Source organism: Pteropus medius, unplaced genomic scaffold (genome assembly GCF_902729225.1).
Source record: "Pteropus medius unplaced genomic scaffold, Ma_sr-lr_union100, whole genome shotgun sequence".
Classification (NCBI taxonomy): domain Eukaryota; kingdom Metazoa; phylum Chordata; class Mammalia; order Chiroptera; family Pteropodidae; genus Pteropus; species Pteropus medius.
In genome coordinates this window covers 1,521,566-1,547,533 of record NW_024356248.1, presented here as the reverse complement: position 1 = coordinate 1,547,533, position 25,968 = coordinate 1,521,566, and the positions used below count along the sequence as shown (strand labels likewise).

The window sequence follows — 25,968 nt, the reverse complement described above, 5'->3', positions numbered from 1 at the left end:
TCCACTGATGGCCACCACCCACACCCCCACTGCTTACTGAGATGCTTACTGAGGGTCCCCAAGATCCCCACACCAGCCACCTCCCTCAGGTGCCAGATTGCTGCCTGCCACCAGGCATGGCTGCATCTCTTCCCTGTACCTCCTGCGAGGGCACCGCCACTCTGCTGGGTACTGTGTCATTCCAGACACAATGCGGCTGTGACTGTGCATGAAAAACTAAAGCCACAGCGTATTTCCTGGGTCCTCAACCCACCAAAGACACCCCACCTTCCATGTCCAGGTGGCCTTTCATTTCTTTCTCTGCCTCTGGCTGTCAAATACCAAAGCAAATTTTCATAATCCCACTATCTTACTGAGGGACTGTCGTGAAATCACCCAGAGACCCCTGGTCTCCACGGGACTCCCGCGTGGAACACGGGGTGGCCCAGGGGAGGGCCACACCCGGCTGCACGTTGGAACCATCCTCCGCCTCCAACGGCTGAGCCTGGTTTATCTGCCAGAAAAACCCTCCATCCGTCAGGCAACTGGCCCTCCAGAACCTGCCGCGGTCCCCCGCAAGACAAGCCTGAAATCCAGCAGAGGGTTCGTGCAGCCTGGGCTCGAGCTGGCACGATGACCCCTCGTCGCGCACTGTGTGGCTGGGGCATTCACCTATTGTGTTCTGGCCTCTAATTGCATTCCTATTTAAAAAAAAAAAAAAAAAGTCGTTGCAAATCACACCCCCGTGAGTTACAGTGGGTACTTGCCGTCTGCTTGCTCTGCGCCAAACCCTGTCCTAAGCCCTTTGTGTGGTTCTCTCATTTAACCATTACGACAGACTCTCTGCGGCTGGTGCTATTACTGTAAATGTTATAAATGGGGAAAATGAGGAACCAAGACGGTCGGAGACCCGCCCAGGGTCAGGCAGCCAATAGGAGGCCCAGCAGGCCGTACGGGGCCTGCTGCGGGGTACAGGCAAGCGGGGGTTCGGGGGCAACCGCGCCACGCACGTGCACAGGCGCACTCCTTGCCACCTCAGCTCCATGCAGGCGCGGTTAGGAGAAGGAGAAATTAAGAGGAAAAGGGGGATTGAGAGAAGAAAGAAGAGCTGAATTTCAAAAGGGAGAGAGGACGCGGGTGGGAGAAGGTAGAGCAAGGCCCATCCGACCTTGCTCCCTGGGGCGGGGGTCGGGGAGCTGCCCTTCCTGCCACTCCCGGTCCCCACCTGACCCCAGACAGCTCCCTCAGAGCCACTGTGCCCATGACCTGGCGTCCCCTCAGGGGCAAGTACATGCAACCTCCTGGATGAGGCGAAGGGCTGGCTCCGAATCAAATCCTTCTCCCGTGCGCCGCCCGCTTTCCCACGTCTTCCGACCCTGCTGCCCGCTCCGACTGCCCACCATCTGCCGGCTCCTCACCGGAGCCTCCGCTTACGCCGACGCATGTGGCTCTCGCCCACCGCCCACTCTGATTTCTCTCACCTTCTGTGCTCCCCCCACTACATATACACATACCCCATCCCAGCCACCCCAGCTCCTTCTCTGCCCTGGCCTTCCCTTGTCAGCCCCTCACCCTGGCTCACGGACCCTCCTTGAACTGGCCAGCCCACACAACTGTCCCTTCACTGTCCTTCCACCTTGAGCTCTTAGGCCTGGACTGACAGCCACCCTAGTCATGCCCTTGACTCAGCCTGCCATACCGGGCTCCTGGTCGCGATCACCCCACATACACCTCATTTACGCACTTTTTGAGCCCCACCCCACCCCATCCATCCCTCAGCCCTCTGGCACGGAATTTCTCAGAGCGGTCCAGACTCCTACATGAGGGTTACCAGGGGCCCTTGTTTAAAATGCTGTGACAGCGAAAAAAGCCAGACACGAAAAGAACAAAAACTATATGATTCCACGGATAGGAGGTCTCTAGACTAGTCAAATTCGAAACAGACAATAGAACATGAGTGCCAGGGGCTGGGGGCGGGGGGCATGGGGGGGACATGGGGAGGTAGTGTTTAATGGGGACAGAGTTTCAGTTTCAAAAGATGAAAAAGTTCTGGTGATGTGAATATACTTAATGCCACAGACAGAATTGTGTACCTAAAAATGGTTAAGACGGTAAATTTTGTACTATGTATATTTTACCACAATAAAAAATAATGCTGTGACAACATGGGCATCTCGGGAGCAGTGTGAGGAAAGCTGCACTTCTAACCAGCCGTGCCGCGGTCATCATGCACCTTACGTGTGAGAGCTGGGAATTACTGCCACTTCGTAGCCGTGCGACCTCAGTCTAGCTGTGGAACCTGCCAAGCCACCAAGTCCTCATCTAGAAATGTACCCGATACCTTCCTCACACGGTTCTTGTGCACGTCACACGAGATTAGGAATACGCGGTGCCGGGCGTGGGGTCGCAGCTGAGCAAAGCGACGTTCAGTCATCCACGAACAGTCACTGCGCAGCCCCGGGTGCCAGGGCCGTGCACAGCAGAACCCTTAGCCCCAGGCTTGCAGACAGCAAGGGTCTCCCTTCTCTCAGGGACCAGAAGTGAACACCTGGCAACATGGAAGGAGGTTCTTGATTTCTTAGAGGCTGAGGTTACAACCTGGCATCAGAACACTTAAAAGGAGACCCGCCCCAGCCTCGGTCAAGGCTTTCCTGAGGGGGTGAAGGCTGCATGAGATCCTGAAGAATAATTGCCTTAAAGCCAGAGAAATAGCATGTGCAAAGGCCCGGGGGCCTCTGGGACTTTTGAGAAAGAGCGAGAAGGAGGGGTTGGGAGGACTGGGGAATGTATACCAACAGCGAAGGGAAGCCTGGTCACATTGTTTCACTCAGAGGTCTCTGCACCCCAGAGGGTGCTCAGAAATCGGCAGCCCTGGTAAGATCCAGCTGGGATTCTCTTCCAGCTGCCTCTGCTCCAGAGAATTTTCCTCTACGGAAGAGAGTGTTATCTTAGAGAACACAGCGATTGGCCTCCTCATCGCCTCGTGGTTTCTCTCCCCTCCCACAGCCTCGGCCAGGCAGGTGCAGCCAGCGCACACATTCTGTTCTTCTCAGCTAGGATCCCAGGATGGGAGGGGTGGCGCTTCACCCCAGGGCCTCTTCGCACTAAAACTGGGCCCCTCCAGCCCTTGCCAGTGCTCCCCAGACCTCCCCCAACCGGTAGTTACCAGCTCTACAGGGCCATTTTAACCATTTTCTAGACCTCGGGTGAGCACTGGTGGGAAAGTGTCTCTTTTTTCCTTTTTTTCCCCCTTCTTCTGTTCCTTGTCTAGAATTGACCACCCCAGCCACATTTAGAAAAGAGGAAAGTGAACACCAGTACAAAAATCACTCTAAAACGGTACCTCTTAGGCCTTCTGGCACAGAAGTGTTTCACCGATGCCGACAGTTAAGATTACAAAGTGCATCTACTTCAGCACTTGTCGTAATAAGATAATCGGACGACTTTTTAATAGCTTTATTTTCTTTCAGAGGTCAATTTACTTGGGCGTTTTGGGTCTGTGAACTGGTAAATGCGCTAGGAAATTACCTAAACAATTTCGTCAGACCAACATTTTTGTCTCGGGTACAAGGAGCGTTGGCAGGTTGCCAGACTGCTCCCGACCATTTTATTAAGATTCCCTAAAAGCCTGTCACGGGACAGAGGGGGACATCCTGGACAAGCACCAGGCCTCTATCCCTCCATCCCAATGCCTCCCAGTCCCTTTTTCCTCTGTGTGTGAAGCCGTAGCGTGAAATTCAAGTTCTTTCTAGAACCAGTTCTCCCCGTGGGTGATCCAGCCCTGGGTGCAGTCACATCCCTTCCTCTGTTTTGCCTGAAGCTATTCTTGAAAGTGTTCCAAAGTGGCTTTAGAGAATTTTCATATCGTGACTTTTTTTCACTTCAATAAAAAGCGACAGCAGATTTGGCCAGGAACAGGGAACAGGACTCCAGAGACGTGGGAGAGAAGATGCCAGGTCCCCTCTGGCTTGGTTCTACCAGATTTGTAGATGGGCATCACGGCTCTCTCTCCCCATTTCCCTCAGGAGGGCAGTAGGAAGGACCCGGGAACACTAGCCCAGACCCAGCTTCCTGCCGGGCAGGGTGGCCCTCTGTGCCTCGCTTGTGCCTCCCGGGGGAGCAGGCTGGACCCAGTGGCCAGCTGTCCCGGACAGTGAGAGAAACAGAGCCCTCGCTCTTACCAATCCTGCTTCTGCTCCTTTGCAAATTCTCTTAGTGACTGAGACTTCAAGGGTAGGAGAAAATAAAGCTTAAGCGTCGAATTAGATTGCTGGTCATGACAGAGTTCATTTTAGATACATTAATTCAGAAGCTAATCAAGCAAACTTGGGATTATCAGAAGAGAGCCTGACCCTTTCTCAAGAAACCCTGAACTCTGTGGCCCTGACCTCTGTCCCCAATCAGGGCCTTCCTTCCTGAACTCTCTGCTATGCAAGGAATTCTACATGCAGTAAAAAAAATAATCCCCTGGATTTGCTGCTTTCTGATCTGACCGAGTCGGAATGCGTGGAGGAACACTCCTTGCCCAGGCAAAGACAGCCATGTACAGGAAAACAGCCCTCAGAAAATAACGTTCTCGACCCCTCCCATAAAAGCCCAGAGGCCACCTGCCGTGAGTGACCATATGGAAGAAGCGAGCGACCGGTACAGTCGATGGGCTGACCTTTCACCATGAGGTAACTTGGATGGGAAGGAAGGTGTGATGGGCTGAATTGTGTCCCCAAAAAATTCCTGTGGAGGAGTCGTAACTCCAGTATCTCTCAGAATGTGGCTGTAGTTGAAGATATGGTCTTTCAAGAAGTAATTAAATTAAAATAAGTTCATTAGGGTGGGCCCGAATCCAATACAACGGATGTCCTAATAACAAGAGGAAATGAGGACACAGACCACATGGCGACACAGGGAGAAGAACATCGTCTATACGCCAAGGAGCGAGGCCTCTAGAAACCAACCCTGCCAACACCTTGATCTGGAACTTCTAGCCTCCAGAACTGCGAGAAAATAATTGTTAGTTAGCCACCTGGTCAATGGCACTTTGTAAGGGTGGTCCTAGCGAGCTAATATAGAAGATGTAGCAGTAAAATGAAGAAGACAAAAAAAATAAACCACCCGCCACCCATGTAAGTGTTGGCCAGAAGCAGCCCAGCCTAGAGCAGTGAACTCATCTTCACATAGGATGTGTCATCACCTCTTAAAATCCAGAAATGCATCCTGCGGCTGGAACTTACCTGCCCCATGTGCTCTACCTTCAGAAACAAATTAAACTTCAGGAAGTTCAGAGAAAAGATGAGATTTATTAAAAATGCTCAGGGAGGATGGAGAGACACTCAGATATAATGGTGGCTACAACCGTTTCACTCAGAAAGTTTATGCCGCTTCTACGGAAGTCCTTCAAATCAAATCATTGAAGAAGAAAAGAGAAGAATTAAAGAGAATCCGCTATGTATGCGGACAGTCGTGGCGGCTTCGTGCTGGGTCAGTGTCGTCACGCTTCCCAGAATTTTCGTCCCTGTAGGGTCCTGGGTTAAGGATGGCCACACGAGAAATGTGTGCAAGATTTGGAAGGCACAAGTGAAGTGAAGGTCGAGTACGGCAGAGGTGGAGACAGCTCGCACACCGTCACTGCGCTCTGGCTCACCTCGTTGGCTTGCGGCAGCCGTGGCTCTTCTAGTTCCTGAGCCAGGAGTGTGTGTCTCTGGAGTGAAGGGCCCCAGCTTGTCCCACAGGTCACCTGAACCACTGAGATAGCAGGTGATAAGAGCCAGATGTGGTGCCAATTGTCCCTCACTTCCCCACTCCATGTCATCTTCCCTCCCACGCTGGCCTAGCTGAGACAAGGGGACAACACCTAACAGACTGCAAAACCAGCCCCCACCATCGCGGGAGCTCTGACGCGTAGGATGAACCCCTCATTGTCTCTCTATGGCTCACGGAGGTTCTGCTTCTCTGATCAAACCTTCTCTGATCACAGATACAACAATCGATAGAAAAAAAAAAAGTCTGTATTAGTAGGCTACCCAAACGGGTGAAATTTAAAGATAAACTACCTGACTAGGTCATAAATGTTTAATTCTTTGTGGACTCACCCCCTGGTGATAGAATTTAAGACAAGCAGTGAGATGTCGGCCCATGGGGTCGACACTGTGCCTCTCACCAGACTCAGAACCTCAAAGTCAATTAAATGCTGAGCTTCCTCTCCCACCTGCTGACCCTCCGTAAACTCCCTCACGTCAACCTCCCTTCCTTCCACTTCTCTTGACCATCCTAGGCGAGACCCTTAGGTACCTCATTCCTGCCTCCTCACCTCCTACCCTCAGACCTACCGTTGCCACCCCAAAACCTCCCCAAATCTCTGCTTCTAACAAGTCACCCTTCAACACTTTTCAAATCTGTGTGCTTCCAGATCGAGTCTACACCCTCTGCCTGGATGTTAAGATCTTTTACCATCTGCCCCAACCCTTCGACACCACCATCTCCCCACTGCTCTCCGATGCATGGCCTCTGCAAGCGAGATCAATCTCGTCTTCCTTGTTGGGGTCCGCCATGCTCACTCCCTCCCTGACCCATCACTCAGATTGTCTCCATGCTGTAGGACCTCTCATTCTGAAGGCACAGCTCAAGTCTCACCTCCTTAATGGAGCCTTTGTCAAGGCCATCGGATGTAGCATTTAAGAGAAAAGATTCTGGGGTCAGTCAATCTAGACTCAAATCCTGGCTCTGCCCTTACCAGCTCTCTATGACCTTGGGCAACTCACTTCATCTTTCTGAGCCTCACGATTCCTCTACTGTAAAGTGGGGATATAATTTCACCCACTTCGTAAGGTTATTATGAGGATTAAATGAATCCAGTCACATAACACATTTGTATCATGCCTGACACATACAGAGTGCTTGATGAGGGTGAGTTCTTATTTTATTTTCATTTTTATTATTACCTGATCCTCCAAGCTTCGTCGGTACTTTTTGCCCCTGAATTTCTACACCTAATATAGTAGAGACTACATCTCTCGAGCACTGAATTATGGTCAGTCGTGTACCGCTCACTGCGATTTCATGCGTAACAAAGTGAAACAAGAACACGTTCTCTGAAATCGGAACATCAACAAGCGATAGCTTATTCGTGAACGTGAAACGCTCTTCATTCCTCACGTGCAGTTAGAAAGTGGGGGAACAGGCCCTGCTTCTTCCTGGGAGCGTTGAACACCTGAAGGGATCTCAGAAGAAAAAAATGAGGACAAACTGTAAGGGACGTGAAGACGTGAAAATGCCCAAAGAAGAAGAACAGTCCTGAAATGCATCGGTCTGATGCATTTGAATATCAAAAAGACGAGATTTTGAAAAACATGGTTTTCACATCAAGAAGCACTGCCTGGAGGGCGGCCTGATCAGAGGCAGGGACCTCAGCCAGCATCAGCTCCTCCTGAAATTGAACAGTACCCAAGTTACCGGAAACCCAAAAGGCCAGGGCCCAAGGGGCCGCTAGTTGGTGATAGTATCAGAGTGGGGTGGGGGCGGGTCCCCGATGTGGTGCAGGCTCCCAGCAACCCCTCCGAGGGCCTTCTGGTTTACCACCCGACCACTGCGGTTCATCAGTCAGTCAGTCACAGCTCGAGACAATACAGAAGCCATGCAGCACGCAGCTTTTGGGGTCTTCATTTCTTCACCTTACAGTGAAGGGATTGGTGAAACCAGAGGATTGCTAACCAGCTACCCGATTCTGAAATTCTGCAAAGTGTGTTTTCTACACAGTCGGAGCAAGGAAATGCAGCCGAGGAGGACTCTCTCTCTGGGAGTCTGATTTTTATCAGTACTATCCAAAGCAATCTACAGATTCAACACGAACTCTATCGAAATTCCAACTGCATTTTCGACAGAAATAAAACAAGCAATCCTAAAATGTGTATGAAACCATAAAAGACCCCAAATAGCCAAAGCAATCTTAAGAAGGAAGAACAAAGCTGGAGACATCTCACTTCCTGATTTCAAACAATATTACAAAGCTATAGTAATCGAAACAGTACTAGAATAAAAACACAAAATCAGTGAAACAGAACAGAGAGCCCAGAAATAAAACCATGCATTTATGCTTAATTAACTCACAACAAAGGAACCAACAGTATACAATGGAGAAAGAACCACCCCTTCAGTATGCATCCCTTCTCCCTATACACAGAGCAGTGTTAGAAAGAAAGAAGAAAAAAAAAACAAAAAAGAAAGAAAACGAAAAACAGAGCCACAATCTAATCCACCTGTGCCCTGATGCATTTGGTACTGCAGCCCTCCTGGCTGAGAGATGCCAAAGCTAGAGATGAATATGGCAAAGTGTACGTACGACTTACCTGGGTTCGAGTATCAGCTCTGACACTTATGGGCAAGTTACCCAATGTTTGTGAAGCCTCAGTTTTCTCAGCCATCACATAAAGCTAATAATAATACTTTGTGCACGTATTGATTAAAATGTAAAAGCACTCTGCACGGTGCCCAAAGCAGAGGCGGTGCCCAGAACATCAATCCATTTGGCAAATCTTGATCGAGTACCCACTACGTGACAGACCCTGTTCCAAGGCAGCACGCACAGTCTTAAACACAAAAGGCTCCACCTTAAAGGGTTTTTACCTATAGGAGAAGACGGATAATAAGAAATAAGCAAAATAAAATAAAAATCAGCTTTCCTCAAAAGCATAGAGGAATAGGAATAAAAACTGAGCACGGTACATGGGATAGAGATGGAAGTGTGACTTTTAGGAGGAGTCCTCGAAAAAGACGTCGCAGAGAAGGTGAGTGTGGAAGGGACACGTCGGGAAACGTGAGATCCTCATCACCAGTGCTCTGGGCTTGGTACCAACAGAGTATATTTCCCGGTGTCCAAATGGGCATCTCTGCCCAACACACTTCACAAATGGAATGTCAGAGCTGGAGGAGAATGTAGAGATTCTCTAGTTGATTTTATAGATAAAGAACGGAGACCCAGAAAGGTGGGCGGACAAACCCAGGGTCACAGTTAACACAGAGGCAGAGGTCGGTGCCAACTCCTGTCCAGACTGTCACGCCAATGTTCTTACGTCTGTTTCCTACCCCATTGCCTCAGGCTGACTCAGACCCACGGAAAACTGCCGCCTGGAGCCTGAGAGGTGCCTTTTCCAGTGTCGCATTTCAGCCTGCACTGCAATTCATGGTTATTAGCTGCGTAGTCTGACTATTTCTCATTCGGACGTCTTTTACTGGAAAGAAAAAAATATGTAGGTTTTTGAGAAGACATCCGCAAACCAGTGACAAGGAATAGTTAAAAGCCATCGCTTCAGGCGGTCACCAAGAGTACAAACACCACACCAGAACCACATAAGTGGCACTCCTCAGCTGTAAGGTGGTCATCGAGACATCAAGAATTAATTCCCAGTCTTTGTTTCCCTAGATTGTCATCGAAATGTAAAAACAAAATTTTGAATTGTGCAGATTCCTTGAGCCCCTGAGAAGGAATCCATGGGGCCCAGTTTGAGGAATGCCTTGTAGGGCATGTGTCTTTGAAGAGCTGTTTATTTTAGGATAAATCCTTGCAGCAATCAGGGGCATTTATTGGACCCACTAAAGCTAAAGGGAATTGCAAAAGCTGATCAACCTGTTTCACTTTGTTTTAAAGCTGCCCGAGTCCAGAAAGATGACACCAGAGCCTCGATGGCAGCAGGGACCTTGATACGTTGGCACAATTGTCAGACATAGAAACATTTGTGGACTGTTAAGGTGGGGACCTCAAAGTAGCACTCATTCATTAGACAGACACTAAATGAGCACCTATTATGTGCAGGCACTATTATCGGCACTGAGGTTATGACAGGAAACCAAACCAAGCCCCTGATATCATGAAGCTTACATTCCATTGAGGAAGAAGGAGATGAACAAATGGGAGGGGGAGTGGTTATATGTCAGAGAATGATAAATAAATGGACAGAAGGCACAGGTGGTGCCTCAGGTGAGGGGAGGGAGGGCTTGTTCCTTTGTATAAGGAGTCAGAGAAGGCGTCTCCGGTGAAGTGACATTGGAGGGTGAAGAGTTTGTCAAGAAAAGAACATTTCAGGCGTCGTTTCGCAGCAAATGCAGAAGCCCTGAGGTAGAACGGCAAAGAGACATGGGGTCAGAAGAGAAGTGATGGTGACAGACAGGTGCAAGCACCTGGGGTGGGGAGCGATGAAAGGTCATCACTCAGGAATGACATTATTCGATTAATGTTTTTAAAGAGTCACACCTGTTGCTGTGCTAGGTAGAGATCAGAGGGTGACCAAAGCAGAAACAGGGAGACTAGTTAGAAAACAATCATCATAACCCAAACAAGAGATGAGGAGGGGACCCAGGTCAGGGCAGTAACGGTGGATGGGGAGAAGCGACTAATTGTGAATATGGAAGATGGAGATGATGGGAATTGCTCATGATTTGAATATCAGACGTAAGAGAATTAGGGGGGCCCAGGATGACGCCAACGTTTCAGCCTGAACCTGAAGGACGGGTTGACATTTATGAAGATAAAGTCTGTGGGAGACACTGGGTCAGAGTGTTCACGCTCTGTTCTTGATTTATAAAGTCAGCCTTGCACAGGGGATGGACCACATGATCCAGCAATTCCACTCCTGGGTACGCGCCCAAAAGAATTGGAAGCGGGGACTCATACAGATACTTGCGTATCCATGTCCATGGCAGGATTATTCACGAGAGCCAACAAGGTGGGAACAAAACCAAATCTCCATCGATGGATGAATAGACAAAAAAATGTGGCATTTACGTATAATGGAATATTATTCGACCTTAAAAAGGAATGAAATTCTGACACGTGTTGCAACATGGATGAACCTTGGAAACACTATGCTAACTGAAGTCAGCCAGACACCGAAGCACACATGTAAGAGACCTAAAGTAGTTAAATTCACAGAGACAGAAAATAGAATTGTGGTTGCGAGAGATGGAGGGAGGGGGAAGGGGGAGTCAGTGCTTAACGGGGACAGAGTTTCTGTTCAGAAAGATGGAAATGTCTGGCGACAGACGGTGATGACGCGAATGTACTTGATGCCACTGAGCCGTACGCCTAAAAATGGTTAAAATGCTCAGTTTTATGCTATGTGATTTTTTTTATAAAAAAAATAGATGGATAGGTTAGTCCGCTGGCAAGGCTCTACAAGGCTTTAGAGATTTATAAACACAAAGTCAAAAGAAAAATTATCCTAGAGTTTTCCCATGGTTAACTATGTGTATAGGAATATCTGCATCCGTTCCATCAAAGGAGCTTCAGAACAGGGACGGAGAGGGGCAGAGGGGTGCTGGGGGAGGGGAGGGGAGAAGCAGAAGCCTTTTCCAGGCAGAAAATATATATATATATATAAAAGAGGATAAACCCCGGATAAGGTGGTCAGAGAAGCAAAGTGACCGAAGGGGGTTGACACCACAGGAACTGGGACGCCGTGGACCACAAGCGTGGGAGAGGTCGGATGACAGCTTTAATGGCCAAGAGAAAATCATCGCAGTTAATAGCCCCATGGAAGATGATAAAGGGGCCTAATTACAACAGCTGATGTTTACTGAGCACTTGCGACGTGTCAGGCACAGCTCTAAGCACGTGCAGGTGCGAACCGGCTTAAGCCTCGCAACCACCAGTGAGGGAAGTTCTCTGATCATCCTAATTTCACAGAGGAGGAAAGCAGGACCTGCCCGAGGTCAGAGAAGCGGAAGCAGGATTCAGACTCAGGCAGACCAGGTCTAGGGTGGGACTCTTAACCACTAAGGCTGCACCGCTGTCAACACCAGGCAGTGCGACATCCAACTTGTGACTTTCTGGGTTGACATTTATATATTCAACTTTCCAGCATTTCACCCTTCGAAACCACTTGAGCCTTTAGGACAGACACCATGTGACGAGGTAGATGACTTGATTCCCAGACTCTGCTGGTCTGAGCCTCACAAACCTACTAACTTTCTGCTTATTTACCAAAATGGCTTTTTATGACAACAGTTGACAGCAGTGTTGCCATGAGAAAGCCAACCCCGAGCTCTGCTCTGTTCAGACATATTTCTAAATCTTCAGGGAAATGGCAGACTTCTCTTGAGAAACTGGAGGCTAACGGCGGGGGCGGGTAAGGCTCATTTCTGGCACGCTGGTGAAGTGATGTTTATACAAAACTCCAGCTTCAAAGTCCATGAAAACGAGGGACATGCCAGTTGGTTTCTAAGGGAACGTCCACCACCAGGGCAGAGCATGTGACTTGGTCCGTAGATAAGTCCCTGACAAGGAAAGCTGTCATCTTTCTCCTGTAGTGTAAACGAGGCATGTGTAGTTGGAAAGCCTTGCGTGTCCTCTAAGCTCTGTGGACTTTGTCGGAATCCCCAGGCCTGACCGCTTTAATGCCACCCCCTTGAGTGCTGGCTCTCAATAAATGTTCACTGAATAAATAGCTATAATGCATCCAGTGGATAACAAGTCCTTTGAGGAAAGAGGTCAAATCCGATCACCTTTAAATCCCAAGACACTTAGTAAATGTCGATGAAGTACATTGTACAAGAGACAAGTGCTGCGTTGGGAAGGCGGACACTGTGAGAAGCTAGAATCTACTCCCAAAAGGGCAAGAGAGGGCTACGCATCCACGTGAGTGCCGAGAAGCCAGCCTGAGCTCCTGCCATCATCCATCTATGTTACGTACCAAGCACACTGTGCCAGGGACCTTCCCAGGTCTCCACTGGATGTGAAGTCTAGCAGAAGCCCAGTACTGTGGGAGTGACACAGAGATGCCTGAATGCCATGGGAGAGCACAGAGAAGGGGCACTGAGCCCAGGCTTGGAGGTTCAGGCGGGCCCGGGGTGGTCATTCAAAGGTCCAGAAACCCAGCGGGCAGAAGGAGTGTGGAAGAGCATGGTGAAGACAGAAGCAGGGACTGGCGTCATGAATTTCGACACCTGCAAGCACTTTGGTATGGCTGGAGTGACAGGTGCACGTGGGAGCCTGTGGGTACTGACACAGAAGCCAGGTCACCGCAGCCTGAGGGTTAAACTGAGGGTGTGAACTTCCTCCTAAAAACCAAGATGAGACACAGAAGAATTTCCAGCAGGGGAGTAAGATGATCTGATTTTTATTTTAGACTGGCCTGTACATGAAGCTCACTCCATCAGTGGAGGAAGGGATCTAAGACAGGGAGACCAGTTAGGAGGCAATTGCAGGAAATAATGAAAAGCAAAAGATAGCAGAAACGTTGAGGACGTGGCAGATGGCTGTGGTGACCAGGTGGTGGCAGAGCTGATCAGAGGCAGGGAAAACAAGAAGGGCATCGGGCTGGCAGGGAGGGGGCAGGTGGAGGTGAGCCCAGGGCTCAGCATCCCAGATGTGCAGCCCCGGAGCTCGGAAGAGACAGCTGGCTGGAGAGCAGGCTGGAGGATCGGCCGGCCCCGAGAGGTTGCCCAGAGTCCGGGGTGAGATAAATAAAGACCCTGGCCCAGATCCTTGGAAATTCTGCCATTTGTGAGCTTGTGGGAAGAGAGGAGCCCGGGAAGGCGGGACAACAGACATCAGGACAAATGAGATGTCACCAAGCCAAGGGAAGAGAGGCCTTCCAGGAGGCAGAGGGCACAGAGACCGGCCGGGAAGAATAAAGGATGAGCAAGAACAGGGTGGGGGAGGCAATACAGGGGCAGGAGTGAGGAGACAAGAGATGACCCTTTCCAGCAGGTTGGCTCTGCAGGGACGACACCGCAGCAAGGAGGGGGAGGGGTTACGGGAGAGCTTTTGAAAGGGGAAGGGGTGCACACCTCTCCTTTGCCAAAGGAAAAGTCAGGATAAAGATGGGGAAAGCAAAGATGACTGATGGAGGTGAGGGAAGGGGATGCAGAGGACCCCTGGAAGCTGCCTCAGGAGCAGAGACACCACTCGATGTTTGTGGGGATGGGGGTACCCGCAGGGCAGGGCAGGAAGAAGCTGACAAGTTCCAATTCCCCAGCGACAGGGCAGTCATTCTGCCCCAGCTGCCGTTGCCATGCGGGAATGCAGGCTCGGGGAAGATTTCAAAATTTCAAGAGGGGCCACACATTCTCTATTTTCTGTGAAATCTCCTGAGTTTTAAACGTTTGCAATGACCTCCAAAAAAAGTTTAATTGTAGGGCAGGCCCTAAACGTGGCTTTCGTCCAGATCGACCCGACGGACCCCCCAGATAGCTGCCTACGATGCAGGATTTCCACACCCCACACTTACCTCCTCCTCTGTCTCACCCTCCGTGTAGACACGGCCCCTCTGGGAAGCCAGAGAAAGCATCTGCTATAGGATCGAAAACGCTTTTCCCTAAACACTGGTAGATCTTCAATGAGAAGTAGACACTAACCCTTTCATTCTGAGACTCTGATATCTGCCCTGCCTTGAACTCTGAATTTAATAGATATGGTCCTAAAAGTATATAAATGTTCGCTGCAGCCCTACATACAAAGAAACCCTTGAGAATCCTTCTGAAGTAGTAAAAAGTTCTTCCATAGTCAGACTGCTAAAAGCTGAAAGGAGAGGGGGCCTTGAATTTCTAGGCCCTGGAGAGGTAGGGGCTGGGCCCCCGGTGTCCTGAGCCAGCTCTTTAAAGAATGTGTCTTCTAAGGCTCAGGAAGTCAGGGTCACCCGCGGATGCTCCCGTGGGCCTGGTTTCTGGGTGGAGGGGACCATTGTTACAATTAAGGTTGTCATCCCTCAGTCCCTACCACCTTGTCTCTCTCACCTGCATTTGGAGCGGAGACCGAAGGCGCCTGGGCTTGGCCAGTGGTCTTCTCAGGCTTTTTCTGGTCTTTGCATTCCAGTGCCGATGGCCGCGGTGTGTTCTAACAAGGACAAAGATTATTACAGTAACTTATCAAATCATCCAATCAGTTAACACTTCTCAAACGCCTAGTGTAACTACACGAAAAACCAGAGACCCCACCGCGTCCCAGCCCAGCCCACTCCGCCCTGGCTTGCAAGCTCTGCCTGGAAGAGAGATAACAGAGTCTTAAGAAGGGACCCGGCATAAGCCGAAAGACATCCTTCTGTGAAAGTCCGATGAACCTCGGACAGCGGGGCCGAAGACGACTCAGGTTCATCGGTTCAGCAGACCCATTTCCTGTCCTCAAGAATTTTACAGTGGCAGAAAAAGAGAGATAAGGTTCAATTCAACACTGAGGAACAAGGTGCCACCAAGGGCAGAAGGTGGAGAAAGGAGGGTAGGGAGTCACTGTCCACTGCCTATCTTCTCTGTGTCCAGAACTGAGCTAGGCGCCATGGGGCAGGAATTCCTGAAGGCTTATGTGGAAGCTCTCCAATCCAGGGGTCACGCCACCTCAGAGGAGGGGTCTCGTTGGGAAGGAAAGCCCACCCGGGCCTGGGACTCCCTGGCCAGCACCAGGGTTCTGTCCAGCAGGAACATGGAAACCAGTTCGTGGAGAACATGGCTGCTGTCGGTAGCTTCAAAAAGGCTGTTCTTTTCATGTGTTTACTCAAGGAAGTTACAGTTCCTCAGAAGAAAGTAACTCGGAGGTTGACGAATGGAATGAATCTGGATCTTCAGCTTCAAATTGGTGAATATGCTTATTCATGCTTCCTTCTCACAGATGGTCTGTCTTCCCTAGTCCAGCCCTGCAGAGAGATGTTAGGGCCACTTAAGTTTGTCCTCACCATAAGTGATAAGCGAATCCTTCCTTAGACTGTCCTAAAGGTGGGTTATTCATCTTTGTATCCCTGTTTGTAGAGATTAGCGTGGTGTCCCAGGCACTCCGGAATGTTTATGGCTTGGATGGATGACCGATGAGGGAAAGGAGGTGGGGAGTGGAGGGAGAGGGAGCGATGGAGAAATATACTTTCCACGGAATGACACTTGCATTTCTTTAAAAACTGCACGTAGATTAATTCCATCCCACTGATGCTTCTTAGTCCGCACATTTTCAAAAACTCTAACGGATGAATCGGGTGTGAATTCTTTTGCAGAAACACTCTCGCCTTTTCCAGAAAGGGTTCGGTTGAGTATTTAAGCATTCCACAACTCTTCCTTCCCTTTCAATCTGTTCGGTTTTCAATTACGAAATGGAACTCAGAATAAGTCTGAATAACCGCAGAAGAAAGGAATGTTTTTTTCTCTCAGAAAGGATTGAATAATAATGGCAAACACGTCAGCACTTCCCATGTGCCAAACACTGTCTTAACTCGTGTGTTAACTCCTTTCAGCGACTCTGGAGGTAGCTGCTATTATTACTCTGTTTTAGACAAGAACAAACTAAGGCACAGAGAACTTAAGTGACTGGCCCACGATCATACAGCTGGGAAGTGGCAGAGCTGGGATTTGAACCCAGGCCATCTGGTTCATGAACCCACACTCAAAACTGTTAAACCAGCCACTCGTATTTTGCAGGATATATTAGAAAATATAAAAGAAAAAAACAGTCCAAGCCAAAGTTACCCGACTATCCAAAATAGGAAGTTATCCTGAAAAGAAAATGGTTCTTAACTAAATATATAAAGACATTGCTTTGCAGTGTCCTCGTTGGTATAACTTGTGGCCAAAACTAGAGTGCTTTAGAAATAACAGAGTAATATTACTAAAACCAGAGAAAAAAGATTCTGTAGTAGCTGGACTGGATAAAGGCAGGAAATGCATTTGGTTTCAATTCACTTTAGAAAATGAAACAATCAAGTCATCAAGCAAAATGGTTTCAAACAAATATGAAATTAATCTGATACTAATGTGAAATTAATCGGAAACCATCAAAGCAAGTCACACTGTCTTAAAAGTCTATGCTTCCTCTAAAAACATAAACCTTAAGAGGAAGCCATTATTAAATCCAGCCATACTGGGTGGTGCTTCCAATTCAATCGCCAGAGATTAATATTAAGGCACCAAGTGATTCTAAACGATATCTCGTTGGTAACAAAGAACCACGCCTAGAGAAAACTGTCAGGGAGAAAAATCCTTTCACAGCCACCATTTGAATGTTAGCCTGAATACAGAGGTTTAGAAAAATAGAAGTAAGAATCCATGACATCAAAGGGGGGAGGGGGGAAGAGCCATAAAATTTAAAGAGTGTAAATTTAAATTGCCCTTAAAACTTTCCCTTTTCAAATGCACTTCTTTGTGGAAAATATGCACTAGGTGACGTGTGAACTTGGAAAAGATAAAGGCAGGATCCAGCCCGTGGTATAGCTTCTGATGCACCAGAAGATGGGCCTGGTATCATCAAAGGCAAGAAAAGACAAAACCAGCAACTTCCGCTGGCTGTGCTCTGAGCTGATCAAAGGACAGACCCAGAGGCTGGGGAGCAGAGAATGACTGGCTGAGTAGACGACTTGGCATCGTCATTCTAGGACATGGCCACTGTGTGGCAAGAAAGGATGTGGAGGAAGGGCAGGCTGTGGCCCCAAAGAACTCCTTGGAGCCACTCCAGTGAAGACAGGATAAGCAAGAGGAAGGGGAGATCATTCCCCTGGGTCCTCCAAGACTCCAGACTCTCACGTTTACATCTAAAGGCCATGGTGAAACGTGTGGAGAAACCTGATACTTAACTACTCTTATCCGAAAGGATAGAGACCTGGTTAGTCGCTCACTCCATGTCAAATATAGTTACTAGGTAACAGAATACATAGCAGTTAAATAGTAGTTTTACTGTACATGTGATTGCCTTACTGATGTGAGTCACTCACGACTTCCTGGCCGAAAAAAATGAACTGAAATTTTCATTCTAACAATGAGCTTATGTTTTTTGACCAACAGATTGGTTAAAAATAAATAAATAAAAGAGATGGAAAAAAAAAAAACCATAAGAGTATGAAGCAAACAGAGGCTTTACACCCAGGAGTAGAAATGCACACGGATACAGCCTTTGGGGAGGGTGATTTGGAGTAACTATTAAAATGTTAAATGCACCTCCTCCTTCACTCAGCCATTCTATCTCTGGGTGTCCAAGTGACGTACTTGTACGTGTGCTCGAAGCGGTATGTGCAAGGATGTTCGCAGACCCTGGGAGTTACTTAAAAGTCCGTCAGCAGAGGAATCATTAAACATACGATACTTCATCTATGCTGTGTAATAGTTCACAATGGTAAAGAAGAATTAAGTTGATCTGTATTTACCTACAGAGAACATCTCCAAAGCATACTGTGAAAGGGGAAGAAATCAATACAGTGCAATCTCATTTATGGTTTCTTTTAACCCACCAAACTATAGACATCCGTGTTAATGGCACAGATATGTCCAAAAGCATAGAGCAAAGTCTGCAGGGTGTGAGACAAGGTGATGGCAGGGATTCGTGCAAAAGAAGAGGGTGCAATCAAGAATTTCTCTTACTGTTTTACAAAAACGAATTGCTATGTGGTATCATTTAAAAATTAAGTCTCTGGAAATGTTAGTCCTTAAAATGTCTACTTGCCCAATCGAGTGTCAGTCGGGGTTAGAAGTATTTTACTAGCTGTGATTACTCCAAGAGGAGGTTCGTTCAATAAGCATTTATTGAGTACTTACTATGGGCCAGGCACTGTTCTAGACTCTAGGGAAATATTAAAAATATCTGCCTCGGTGGAGTATATTCCAGTGGATTTTACAGCATCATCTCCTTTTGGGGAGGGGAGTGTCTCTAGGAGTCCCATGGGTTGATACAGTATGCCCAGAGGCAGAGGCATGACATAGATGGGCTCTCTTCCTGGCTAAGGAAAGAGAGAAAGGTGAGAATGGTCTAAGGCTTTGGTAGGAGACCACAGCACCCGGCTGGCCCCTCGCTAGACACTCTCCATACCTGCTCCGACCAGCTGAGCCTCTCCCCAGGCCTCACAGAGGGAGCAAGAATCACGTGCCACGCACAAGAGGAGGAAAAGGTGTAGCCAACTCCAGTCCCCTCAGGAGCGCCCAGCTCCTCCAGGCTTCCTGCATGGGGCCACTTCGAATGACTGGCAAAAGGGCAGGAAGACAGGGGACAGCCAGTTAGAGGAAAGTAAGTGAGTGGAAGGAAATGAGAGGGGAGAGAAACGGAGCTGTGTAGGAGCTGCCAGGGCTCCTCCTTGGCCAAAAGAGAGGAGAGCACCCCCTTTCCTGCTCCATCTGGCACCAGAGCAAGGCCCAGCCACGCGAGAAGCCGTGTGAGAGCCTGCCGGCCGGTCCTCAGCACCCTCACTCTCCCTCCCTCCACCCCTCTGGTCCCCAACACCAGGCCACCTGGCTTCCAGCTTTGCTTCCTGTCTAAGCTGAACGGGATAGAAAATAGGGTAGGTGAAGTGACTCCGGAGAGGCCTGACATGAAAAAATGGAACTGAAACTAAGGAAAGTTTCTGTGGTGATCATTTCACAAGATATCCACACATCGACTCTTTGTGTCACGCACCTCAAAGTAATACAAGGTTATATATATGTCAATTATATCTCAATAAGACTGGAAAAGCAAAAAGTGGAACTGAGTTTGTGGCTTACCCAAGAGATGAAACGTACAATTTAAGGTGAGAAGGTTAAGGGAATCCTGTATCCCAGACCGACCTGCATTTATAGAAGGACGGCGAGAACAGAGCGCGTGGTAAACGTACACAAAGGAATGACTCAGTCATAGTGAAATTGCAGACATTCTTGACGAGCCAGGAGGGGAGAGATTTCAGGCTAGGGTGGCCTTTCCTGAAGTCTTCAATCACACCTTCTAGGTAAGTACCGGGCAGCCCCACCTGAGCCCACTCCAGCCTGCTTCCCTGCCATGCCAGTTCACACGGGTGCTGGAAAGGCTGAGGCAACCTGACCGGCTTGGAGATTCATGTTTGCTCTGTTGAAGATCAGGGTCAGGTTTGAACCTGTTCCTCCCAAAACCTACGTGCAATCCCTCAGAGAATCCGATGGCGAGACACACAGGGCGTGGTGAGCAGCTTCGCATTGCTCGGATGACTTACAAAAATCCCCGTGGGCTTTAGACCGCCCGGCCCGGTTGGCCATACTGGAAATGAGGCTAAAGAACCGCCTCCTCTTCATTCTTTTCCACTTTGAACTAAGAGAATCAGCCGGGAGATTTACTGACCTACCACAGGGCATAGTAAATAATCCTTTCATCTCACCCGCCCGCAGCTGGAAGTCCTGCCTACCTCAGGAGCCTGCTCTCTGTGCACTAGGAACCAGCCCAAGCCACCCGGGTCAGCGGCCAGTGGAACAAGACTACACTAGGCTGGGAACTGGGTTTCCCTCTTGACAACTGGGTGTGGACAGTGCTCAAGCACCCCACATCACGTTATAACATAAGACGCCTTCCCCAGGAGATTTCTGATCTCAGTGCCTCCGAATCTACTTTCTGGAAGGACTTTGCGCGGACTTGAGAAAGATATATACACATTTCCCAAACCCCGGCCTCGCCATCCTCAAAAGAGACTTAGAAACGCTCCGCGGGGCGCGGCCGTGAGAGCCACATGCTCGGACGCTGCAAACGCTCCCCTGCGCTCACATGTCAGTGTTCCACAGCCAAGTGCTTCCCAGCAAAATACACAAGGGCTTTGTCTCATTCTGCAACGGTCTGCACTAGCAAACGAGCCACTGTCACTGCATCTGTCCAGCTCAAAGAGAACAGCGGGTGGAAGGGGGGCAGCGAGCGGCCGGCGACAAAGAGAAAGCCGGCCCCACCTCGCTTGGGGCGGAAAACACGACTCTCCACATCCTGGGGCTTCTGATCAACAATGTCACTAGGAAGGAAGAGAGGGAGGGAGAAGAAGGAAGGAGGACAAATCAAGGTGCTTTCTTCGTTTCAGGAAAGCCTGGTTGGGGCACTCAGAATCTCATCGGAAAGATACTTTTTTTTTTTTTTTAATTAATAAAAATCAAAATGATCAGTTGGGAACAGAATAACCAAGATAAAGGTTACACTTTTCAGACTGAAGCAATGAGTGACATTTCAGATGCCAGTCACTGGTTTTGGACCCAGCTGACCAGACGTGGGGAGCCCCCTCCTCCTCCATGCCCCACCTTTCTTCCCCTCCTCCTCCCCGGACTTTAATTCTTGGCCATTGAATCTCTGCTGCAATTCTGGTGGAACCATCCCGAACCCAGCCCTAGGCCATCTTCATCTCCCACCAAACCCCAGCAAGTCTCTCCCCCACTCTGCCCTCCCTCAGCAGCCCCTCCTGTCTTGAACTTCAGCTCCTCATCTTCTGAGTCTCCAAGCTTTTGCTTTACCTCCTTTTCGCCCCCAAAAAGCAGGCCTGAGTGCTGGAAAGATGTGGATTTTGAAGAGTTTGCTGACTGACAGGCTACACATGTTCCGTCCTTTGCTGAAGTTATATCGGACCCAGCAGCAGCTCGAGGAGAGCTGCCAGTTTGCAAAATCTTAGCAATAACTTCTTAGGGAACCAGTTCTCGTGTGTGTGTGTTTTGTTTGCTTTGGGGCTTTTGTTTGTTTGGGTTTTTTTTTTACCCAAAGTATAGGCTAACATTTTGGGGAACCACAGAAATACACAGTAATAGACAGAAGATGGGAGCACACGTTGCTAAGGGGAAGTATATAAAGCGATAAAATGGTGACATGATTGCTTCTGGCACCATTGCTTTCTGCCATGTGCCGTGTGTCTGGCACCGTGCTGAATAAATGATGGTGACCAAGCTGACTGCATCCCTCCCTCACAGAGCTAGCTGATGGTCTGACAGAGGAGGCAGACAACAAGCAACCAATCACAGATAATTTATTATGAATAACACTGAGAATAGGAAAGTCCAGAGCCACTTGAGTGCACAGACCGTTGGGGGCTATGGGGGGTGGTGACAGGGAAGAAGACTTTCCAGAAGGAAATGTCCCCTAAGATGAAACTCAGAGGGTGAGAAAGACGAGCCTGCTTGAAAGCCAGGGGCCTGGAGAGAGCAGGGTATGAAAGAGCTGAGTGTGGCAGGAGAGGCCAGCTTGAGGCTGGAGGGGTTGACAATGGCCAGAGTCCAAAGTAGGAGAGAACTCAGGGACGGGGGGCGAGCACTCCCCAAGGCCTTGCCTGGAGCAAGGCTGAGTCCACAGTGCACAGAGCCACGTCCAAGACCTTTTCTTCCCTGGGTGAACCTATGTGCAGTTCAAGCTGTCTCAATAAAGCATTCCTATCCAACTTTCCACTCTTATTTGCTGAGAGTCAACCCAGTGTTCACGAATACAAAACAACAGAGAGTCCAATCCATGTCAGAGCAGAGAAAGCAGGAGACACACCCCACTCCCCATGTTTTTTCCTGTACTTATTTCTGCTGCCAGAAAAAGCGCTTTCAAAGGTTCTCCACGATTACGTAAGAAGAACATGGCAAGCGAGCTCAGGCAGACACACAGGATCCAACCGTTTCCCTTTCAGAAATCATAAAACACTGAAAGTGAGTGTTTGCAGGACAGGCCATGCTGGCAAGGTCTGGGATCACCATCCAGCGGCCAGAATCCTATTAACCCAAGGTGTTTATTTCCTTTCGATAAACAGTAATATGTCATTTCCCACTTTTAAGGGACAATCATGACTTCAAACAAAGGGCAGTCACCAAAAACAGTTTTTAGAGGGAATGATTTTCTTCCATAGGAGGGCCACAGTTCAGTTACAAATAATAATAATAATAAATTTTTGAGAATGCCCTTGGCTAAAAACGTTCATTTGTCTCTTAGACATGATTCGAGAGACAAGTAATTTTTGGAAAAACAGGTGTTCAAATGAAGAGAAAGCAAGGCCTCCTGGACCGCCAGCTCTAATCTCAGCTACGCCTGGCACCGAGTGTGCACACCTGACCCTCTTCCTTCCCACAACGAAATTCCTAGAATTTATTTTCTAGGAATTTAGACAATCCACACTGGCTCCCTCCACTCTCTCACTTGACCTCCCTAATCTGCCTGAAGGGCCCACTTGAAATTCAAGTTGTGAGCCGAACTTGTACTCTTACAAGTAGAAAATGCCCTGTCATTATTCTCTCCCGCCAGCTCACATTCCAGCCCTCCCCACTGGCTGGCCACCGGACACAGGGCATAGAAGGCCTGCGCCCTGGAGGACACAGCAGGCTCAGGTAAAACACAACCCAGGCTGCAGGGCACTGACTGGAAAAGCTAGAGGTGGTCAAAAGTCTTCTCCATCGCCCGGGACCCAGTGAGGGGACCTTAAGACAGGCATGAGTCACAACGCCCCTGCTACAGCTCAGGGTGCCGCAGCTCAGCTTGGGGGTTAGGGGACCGTTTCAGGTCCCCAGAGGGGAAAGCAAGGCAGGCACCTACCCTTGCTGTTTCCTAAAAGGCTCTCTTGTCCCAAAATACCCAGTCGGCTGGCCCATGGACCTAAAATAACCACCGTGAGGGACCCACCCCTCAGGGCCCCAAAGCTCTTTTAAATGTAAATAACCCACGGTCTTAACATACACCACGCCAGCACTCTCCAGCACAGCAGTACACAGCTGTACTCCGAGTTCAAAGCTATCAACTGAGGGAAGTCTCCACTATGGGAAAAAATCATGTGTCCCTGCACCATTTGGGACTTAGGGACCCACCAGGGTACGAGATCTAGCTCTCGCGGCCACGCCCTAGGAAGTGTGAACTTGGCCTCCAAGCAACTTCCCGAGGCCCCGCAGGGTCGTCTTTCCCCACTTTTCTACCCTCTGTGCCCCGCGTCCCAGGACCGGCCCCACCCAGTCACCGCCGGGCCCCACCCAGCCACCGCTAGGCACAAGGCGAGCTGCTGCCCAGAGGTGGACAAAAATCTGCCTGGCAACGGATCACGGGACCCGGATGCGGCCTGGCGATTGGCAGTTTGGCCGAGCGGGGCGTGGCGGCAGCTGTCCGTAGAGACTGTGCCCCTCTCCTCTGTCTGTTCCCTTCTTCCCCCACTCCCTCCCACTCCTCCGGGACACTGAAGGCCCCAGGACTGCAGTATGGGAAGCTTAAGGGTGTCATCTGGTTTCTGGCGGGAGCAGGGAACTTGACGTTGCAAGCACGCTGCTTTACTTAGGTTGTCAATTCATTTGGGGTGCCAGGAGGGACTTATGGAGATGGGGAGCAGGGCTAAAGCCCCCCGCAAAGTCCCTGGGCGCTGTCCCTGCTCTCTGTGGGTCCTCTCCTTCTCTCTCTACGCCCTGTCACGTTCCCAGCCGCTCATTCCAAATCTCTCCCCTCCCGCACCCCACTTCCTTCTTGTCCTAGGGCTTTGCTCCTCCCCTGTTGCCTCCCCGCTCCTGGCCCCCTAGCCACGCCGAGTCTGCCTCTGCCCCATCCCGGGCTCACTCTTCTGTTTTCTCCATAGACTTCCATTTGCTTTCTTCTAACCTCGCGCCCCCATAAGCGAATGGATTGCACAGCCAGTGGTCCGAGCTGGTGGAGGCCCCAGCTCCTTCTTTTTGGGCAGGGTGCCGATGTTGAGTGGGTGGGTGGGTGAGGCTGCTCAGTCCACCCGGGAAACGGGGCTGACGCCTTCTGCTCGCATCCCTGATGTTAGCAAATTCTCGAGCGGGAGCCCCCATGGGCCTCAGCCCTGGAGCCAAGCACGACGGCAGGAGAAGGGATAGGAAGGGAGACTCGATCCACAGTGGACACAAATCGATTCTGCCCCAAACTCTCTGGAACCCCCTCACATTCCCTAGCCCTCCCCCAGAGAGAGGGCTCAACCCCACAGGGTGGCAGCTGGCCAGGGACAGTGGGTGGGGCTCATTATAATGCAAATGTTTTGATTTTTGTTCCTCCCTTATTTCTCGTCAACCTGGAAGAGTGAAGACTCAGGAGAGGAAAAGACCTAGGGTGACACTGGCCAGGAGGGGCTGGCAGCAGCCGAGGAGGCTGAACCTGGGCCAAGGGTTCACTTTGCTTGGGGCCTGGAGCTACCACCCGCTACCCCCCAAATGGGCAAATTGCTAAGAGCAGCTTCTTTCCTTTCTGGGCTGGACCGGAAGCCAGCCAAGCCGCCTGAGTCTCAAGTTACTTTCTAGGTCCTCTATATTTCTCTTGCTGCTTCCAGCTCCGCCTTGCTGAGCCTCCCCACACACCTCACTCCATGCTTTCCTCCTGCTGTTCCCTCTGCCCGGACCGCCCTCCCACACTCCTCTCCAAACCTTGAAACAGTTACAGACTCTTATTAACACTGTCTTCCTGGTATCCGAGCAAGCAGGATACTGTGAATAAAGCGTGGGCTTCTCAGTCAGACCAGACCGAGTTTAAATCCCGTGTCTGCTATTTACTAGCTGTGTGCCCCTGGATGTATTGCTTAACTTCTCTGAGCCTCAGTTTCTTTGTCTATAAGTGAGAAAAATAATACCCACCTCATGAGGTTGTAGAAAATGTAGAGATGAAGCATGTACAAACCACGTAGAAATATACGCCAAGCACATTTTATGTGTTCATTTACATCATCCTCACTACGACACTATGAGAGATGTACCAAATCATCCCTATTTTATAGATAAGAAAACTGAGGCACAGAGAGGTTCGATAACTTGTCTAAGATCGCACAGCTAAGAAGTGGCAGAACTGATGACTACTACTACTACTATTATTATTATTATTAACTATTATTATTCCCCTACTAGACTGTAGGCTCATTGAGGAAAGGAGCTTTGCATATGTGTTTAATAACTGCTTCAGGGATTTTTCAAAAGGTCAAGGCCCCACAAATTTCAAAAGATGTCTTCCATTTCCTAAAACCTCAGAAAAAAATTCCCAACTTCCTCAGGGAAGCAGCAAATGGTATCATGGGAAAGAAAAAAAGCTTTTTTTTTTTTTTAAATCAGAAAGCTGGGATCGACCTAGGCAAAATCATCGCTTTCCAGCTCTGTGAGTTGAGACCAATCGTTTCTCTTCTCCAGTCCTCACCTTTCTGCACCCAGTGTGAGATCTCAAGAGATAAAGCACTGTGCGGACTAGGATGCCCGGTCCATGAAAGAGATGATCTTTTCACTCTTAACCCTTTTCAATCCTTGGCCCCGCCGCTAGGAAATTTTTCCTTTAAGGCCGGGCCTTAAACTTACGGTGGAAAATAACAGAGGTTTTTAAAGGGCACTGAAACCACCCTCCTCAGCAGAATGTTCCCTGCA

At 49.3% G+C, this 25,968-nt stretch overlaps 1 protein-coding gene across 9 annotated transcripts in view; it reads right to left on the bottom strand.

The window, feature by feature from the left end:
* AHNAK (AHNAK nucleoprotein) overlaps positions 1–25,968 on the bottom strand; it is a 108,033-nt gene that overhangs the window by 48,212 nt on the left and 33,853 nt on the right. For 5 of the 9 annotated variants that reach the window (XM_039860222.1, XM_039860223.1, XM_039860226.1 and 2 more), the window contains exon 5: positions 14,701–14,800. In XM_039860222.1, coding sequence (XP_039716156.1) covers positions 14,701–14,800 — 100 coding nt within the window. Of the gene's footprint in view, positions 1–5,253; positions 5,499–5,617; positions 5,719–7,119; positions 7,194–14,700; positions 14,801–22,535; positions 22,702–25,968 lie in introns of those variants that run through there. The other 4 variants (XM_039860220.1, XM_039860221.1, XM_039860225.1 and 1 more) reach the window with 4 other exon arrangements.